This window comes from Symphalangus syndactylus, chromosome 20 (assembly GCF_028878055.3).
Source record: "Symphalangus syndactylus isolate Jambi chromosome 20, NHGRI_mSymSyn1-v2.1_pri, whole genome shotgun sequence".
NCBI classification, from domain to species: domain Eukaryota; kingdom Metazoa; phylum Chordata; class Mammalia; order Primates; family Hylobatidae; genus Symphalangus; species Symphalangus syndactylus.
In genome coordinates, this window is record NC_072442.2 from 40958391 (window position 1) to 40964390 (window position 6000).

The 6000-nt window shown below is 42.5% G+C and overlaps 1 protein-coding gene across 4 annotated transcripts in view; it reads right to left on the reverse strand.

The window, feature by feature from the left end:
- TOP2A (DNA topoisomerase II alpha) overlaps window positions 1–5275 on the reverse strand; it is a 29797-nt gene extending 24522 nt beyond the window's left edge. For 2 of the 4 annotated variants that reach the window (XM_063628853.1, XM_055256996.2), the window contains exons 1-7: window positions 4905–5203; window positions 4068–4223; window positions 3751–3841; window positions 3325–3388; window positions 775–920; window positions 489–586; window positions 51–263 (exon numbers count right to left, since the gene is read on the reverse strand). In XM_063628853.1, coding sequence (XP_063484923.1) covers window positions 51–263; window positions 489–586; window positions 775–920; window positions 3325–3388; window positions 3751–3841; window positions 4068–4208 — 753 coding nt within the window. In that variant the 5' untranslated portion in view covers window positions 4209–4223; window positions 4905–5203. Of the gene's footprint in view, window positions 1–50; window positions 264–488; window positions 587–774; window positions 921–3324; window positions 3389–3750; window positions 3842–4067; window positions 4224–4904 lie in introns of all 4 variants that reach the window. The other 2 variants (XM_063628851.1, XM_063628852.1) reach the window with 2 other exon arrangements.
- Window positions 5276–6000: the final 725 nt, after the last annotated feature.

Below are 6000 nucleotides of genomic sequence, written 5' to 3' on the forward strand. Positions count from 1 at the left end.
TGACAATGATTACAAAATCCCTTATCCTTAACATCCAGGAGAGTACTCACTGGCAGTTTATTTCCATTAAGAAAGACTTTGACATCTTTGGTGGATCCAGCAATATCATATGCTCTTCTGACCATTAGTGCAACAATATCTTTGTCCAGGCTTTGCATTTTAAATTTAGACAAATCAGGCTGAAAGGTGATACATGTATAATCTTCTCCATTGAAGGGCTTGAGTTCCATCTCACCAGCTCTCCCCATATTATCCATCCATGTCTGTGGAAGTAAAGAATAGGAAAGATGAAAAATTCAAGTCATCTCACAAACTGGAAGTAAATAACATAAATTTATGAGTCCTAATAACCTAATATATGCTTATGAATAATTTTCCATACTTCAATAGCTTATAAATTATGTTAAATTAAACCTATCATTAATGCCATTATAAATGGCTATACTACTACCATTTATCATTAAGGTACAAGACACTTATTTACTTGCCTGTTTGAACATTTTCTTGTATTCTCTACTGGCTGTTTCCACAGTAAATTTGGTACTGAATATGTTACACAATTTGGCTCCATAGCCATTTCGACCACCTGGGCAAATAAATATGAAACACTATTTTATTGTTACTATCTCATTGACAGCTTTATTTCTTAATCACTGGCAGAGCTATTCAATTATAGAGATTTATTTCCATATCTTTAACCCTCATGCCACAGACAGTCATTTAAAATATATATATTTTTAGTAACAAATACGTTATTTCCCCTCAATACTCTACCTGTCACTTTCTTTTCATCATCATCATAGTTACTAGAAGTTAGGAGCTGTCCAAATATGAGAGCTGGGACATACATCTTTTCGACTTTGTGTTCAACAACAGGAATACCTTTTCCATTATTCCATATACTAATTATATTGTTTTCCCTAAGAAAACAAGATTGAAAATTGTATTGTACAACACATTAAACGAATGCTTAACATTTAAAAATATTTAAATACTATTATTTCTAAAATATGTATATTCAGGCTGGGCGCGGTGGCCTGTTCCTATAATCCCAGCACTTTGGGAGGCTGAGGAGGGCGGATCACTTGAGGCCAGGAGTTCTGGCCAACATGTTGAAACCGTCTCTACTAAAAATAAAAAAATTAGCCAGGCATGGTAGCACACACCTGTGATTCCAGCTACCTGGGAGGCTGAGGCAGGAGAATTGCTCAAAGTGTTGTGATTATAGATGTGAGCCACCATGCCCAGCCCTCAATTTTTTTGGCACTTTTCATATATATCTTCTGAAATTCAGCAGGAACAACATTTCCCACCATGCTTAGTTCCTGACATTCCTGAAATAGGAGTCAAGAGGAAAAAAAAACCTTTTCCAACACCTGAATAGACACTGATAATGTTGAAAAAATACAAAATTTTAAAATGTTAGGATAAACAGAGGGAAATGATTTATGCCCAATGGAAAGAAAAGGACAATCTGGAAACATTATTATACACCACTCCCACTCCTTTTTTGAGACAGCATCTCGCTCTGTCACCCAGGCTGCAGTGCAACGGCAGGATCACAGCTTACTGCAGTCTTGACCTCCTGAGCTCAAGCAATCCTCCCACTTCAGCCTCCTGAATAGCTGGGACTACAGGTGTCCATCACCACACCTGGCTAATTTTTAAATTTTTTGTAGAGATGAGGGTCTCACTATGTTGCCCAGGCTGGTCTCAAACTATTCCTGGGCTCAACTGATCCTCCCACCTTGGCCTCCCAAAGTGCTGGGATTACAGGAGTGAGCCATCATGCCTGTTATAGCCCTTTCAAGAGGATCATCTATACATCTCTTGTTCCCACTCAACAAAGTACATGGCAAGACAAACATAAAAGGGAAAAACACGCTGGGCGCAGTGGCTCATGCCTGTAATCCCAGCAATCCCAGCACTTTGGGAGGCTAAGGCAGGCAGATCATTTGAGGTCAGGAGTTCGAGACCAGCCTGACCAACATGCAGAAACCCCGTCTCTACTAAAAAAAATACAGAATTAGCCAGGCGTGGTGGTGTGCGCCTGTAATCCCAGCTACTCTGGAGGCTGAGGCAGGAGAATTGCTTGAACCCAGGTGGTGGATGTTGCGGTGAGCTGAGATCATGCCACTGCACTCCAGACTGGGCAACAAGAGCAAAACTCCAAAAAAAAAAAAAAAAAAAAAGAAAAAAAGAAAAACTATCAATCATAAACTGCCTTGCTCTCAAATAAAATGCTGAAGACTTATTTCAGTTATTTTAAGTTAATTCTTGGATGGTAATATATTTTAGTTAATAACTAGATATACATTATAGTTCTTGTTCTACATAGTACTTATTATCTATAAAAAAACTAATTAAAACTAGCTCAACTTTTTTTTTTTTTTTGAGACAGAGTCTTGCTGTGTCACCCAGGCTGGAGTGCAGTGGTGCAATCTCAGCTCACTGCAAGCTCCACCTCCTGGGTTCCCGCCATTCTCCTGCCTCAGCCTCTCGAGTAGCTGGGACTACAGGCGCCCACCACTACACCCGGCTAATTTTTTGTATTTTTAGTAGAGACAGGGTTTCACCGTGTTAGCCAGGATGGTATTGATCTCCTGACCTTGTGATCCACCCACCTCGGCCTCCCAAAGTGCTGGGATTACAGGCGTGAGCCACCGTGCCTGGCCCTAGCTCAACATTTTTTAAAGACTATGATATTGAGTCCTTAGGAAAATCCAGGTATACTTTGTCATAATTAATCAGACTATCAAAAAAGCGAAATAAGCACCCTGATCACCCACAAGGGACACCCTGCATTTATAAGCAGAAATGTCAGATCAAATTATTCTCTACCACCACCTACTGGTTTACTGTTTGAATAGCATCATGAGAAAAAGTTAAAACTCCAGATGCCAGAATACTTACAGCAATTACTGAAGGTGCTTGCTCAAATATTTAGGGATTAGGTGTCATAAGTCCTGTAATTTATTTTGAAATGATCCAGACAAATAGGCTGCGTGCCATGGCACACACCCATAATGCCAACACTGGAGGAGTGCTTCAGGCCAGGAGTTCTAAGACCAGCCCAGGCAAAATATCGAGATCCCTTCCTCTAAAAAAATTAACTAATTAAAAAAAAGATGGAGAAAATATGGAAAAACGTTGGCAACTGTTGGATCTAGGTGGTGGGTATCCATAGGTTTTTCATTTTAGCATTCTGCTTTTGTGTACTTTTGTGAACTTCTGTTTAGGAAAAGCCAACTTCACCAGTAATCAAAATATATGCAACTAACAATAGCAACGAGTTACATAATAAAAACAAAGCAAAAGACGTACGGATCAATTGTGACTCTAATACAAGACATTTTTGGGTCTCTTTGTTTGTTGTCCGCAGCATTAACTGAAAGAAAATAAAATATACATTTGTAAGAAATTAGTGTTTTAAAAAACATTCTGTAATGCTAAGTAAGATATAGAAAAAAAAAAAAAAAGGTTCCCAAACAGCACAGGAGTGGCATTAACAAGGTGTTAATTTAGCAATTTTTGTCCATAGTACTGTTTCTAGGAGAAAGCTCAACCTCCTGGGCTCCAGGAAACCACCTCACCTTTATCAACTAATTGAAATGACAGGAGCCCTGGCTACAGCAGGTTTAGTAGAAATGATACTTTTTTTTTTTACTTTTATCTTTTTAAAATTTTTATTTGGAATGATACTTCTTACGAAAGATTTGACCAGATCTTTATATTAAATGATTTACTCACCTAGAATCTCATCAAAGATTTTGTACAAACCAGGAACAAAAGTGACTTCCCTATAGTTAATGCCAACATCTTCATCGTAAACCCACATTTGCTAGAAATAAGGCAAAGAAATACTGTTATTTTTACTCTGTATTCATTGTTCTGTTATCATGATTACCATAAAGTCTTCATATTAAGTATTACCACATTTAGGCCAGTTCCAGTGACACTCAGTACATGAGAGGTACAGAAAGGTCACACTCAGTACATGAAAGGTACAGAAAGAAGAGTATCCATTTCAACTACTAGGTAACTGCCTTTGATGAGCTTGATTTTACCTGGGTCACTAATTCCACAGAACCAATGTAGGTGTCTGGGCGGAGCAAAATATGTTCCAATTGTGTTTTCTTTTGATAGATTCTTTCAACAGACAGTCTTTTCTTAGCATCTTCATTTTTCTTTATTTTGTTGATTTGCATATTTTCATTTACAGGCTAGCAATTTAAAAAAAGAGAAAGAAGAAAGGGGATTTTTAATCATAAGTTTACCCCAAACTAGAAACAAAATGCCTACCATAGTGAGATGTCAACACACATTGCAATCTGTTAGTAGGCAGTGGTGGAGTTGACAGTTTTGTACAAACAGGACAATTTAAATTCGCTGCGGCCAGGTCCTCAGGTGTCAGGTTAAACAGACACATATTATCTCACCAAGTGGGTCTGTCTGGAAACCTCTTTTCTTGAGCAACGTGGTGGATGTCATCAATAAAACATACCCACTTCTTTCAGTTCCTGCATACATTATTTACCGAGTGCCTATTATTATAAATTATTTACGGTGTCCCGAGCACACGACAGATTCTAGCTCGGCAGCAGCAGTTTGGGCGGCTATCCGTTCAATCCCTTGGCCACCTGAGCGTTGTGAACTCAGGAAGGGGGCGCTTTTGGAAGCTGGCCAGCTGCTCCAGGGAAACACTGTGCCAGGCTCTGCCCTTTCCAAGATCGGGGACATTCAAGACCGTTTTCAAGCAGAGGGCAGGAAGGGAAAGCATCTGTACGCGCGACTCAATAACGTCGCACCCGGGCCGCTGTAACATGGATCCACTACGGGACCAACGGACTCCTGCCCCTAGAGACAAGGCAACAACGCACGACACCCTGGAAGCCGGGTCATACTTCACTAGTAGCACCAGAAGGGGCTTCCGCCTCTTCACGATCACCCCGGAACCGGGAAATGGAGAATATGGGCTCCCAAGCCCTTCGCCGGCCTGACCGCAGCCCCGGAGCTTCACCCGTCACGGGCGGCCAGAGAGATGCCCGGGCCGCGCTGAGGCTCCACCGCCAGTCCCTCCGGGAGCCGTACCTGCAATGGTGACACTTCCATGGTGACGGTCGTGAAGGGGCTCGAGAACCCTGAAAGCGACTAAACAGGCAAGACCCCACGAGACCACCCTCGACCAAGCCACTTCTCCACTGACGCGCGTCGGTTAGGAGAGCTCCACTTGAACCTTCCTTTAGCCCGCCCGAAGCAGACCAGCCAATCCCTGACTCGCTCTCACTGTCTCCGTCCAGAAGAACCAATCGTAGCTTGTCTTTTATATCCACCTATGAACGGCTGAGCTGGCTGGGGTTTGTTTGAATAAACCAATCAGGTTAGGGAGGCGGGACTAGAGCGGTTTCAAAAGGCAGCACTCGGCGGCATAGCGGAGAGATTGACAGGGAATCTGGCCAATGAGAAGGGCTCACTTGTTTTCTCGGGCGGAAAGCTTGGAAGAAATGGGCTTTGGAAGCGGGAAGGTGTTGCCTGAGGCAAAAGTGTGCAAGTGAAAAGCAAAGGATGTTTATTCTCCAGGAACTGCCAATCTATTTAAGATCCCTGAAATCTAAAAACTGTCCTCTGTTCTGACGTTGTTAGCTAGGGGAATGGGAGCCTTAGCTTCGTTTTCCTGAGGAAACGGTGTGCCGGCTTTCTGGACAGGCAGCCTGGCTGCTTGGTTGAAGCGAACAGATTCTGGCATCTGCCTCAACCCCGCCCCCTTTACCCTTGAATTTACTTTTCAAAGAAAGAAAAGTAGGCTGTGTGCGGGTATTCGCAGCACATTGGGAGGCCGAGGCGGGAGGATCGCTGGAGCCTAGGAGTTGGAGACCAGTCTGGGCAACATAGCAAGACCCCGTCTCTACCCAAAAAGGAAAAAAAATAGCCGGGCAAGGCGTCGCACGCCTGTAACTCCAGCTCCGTAGGCTGAGGGAGGATCGCCTGAGCCCCGGAGAT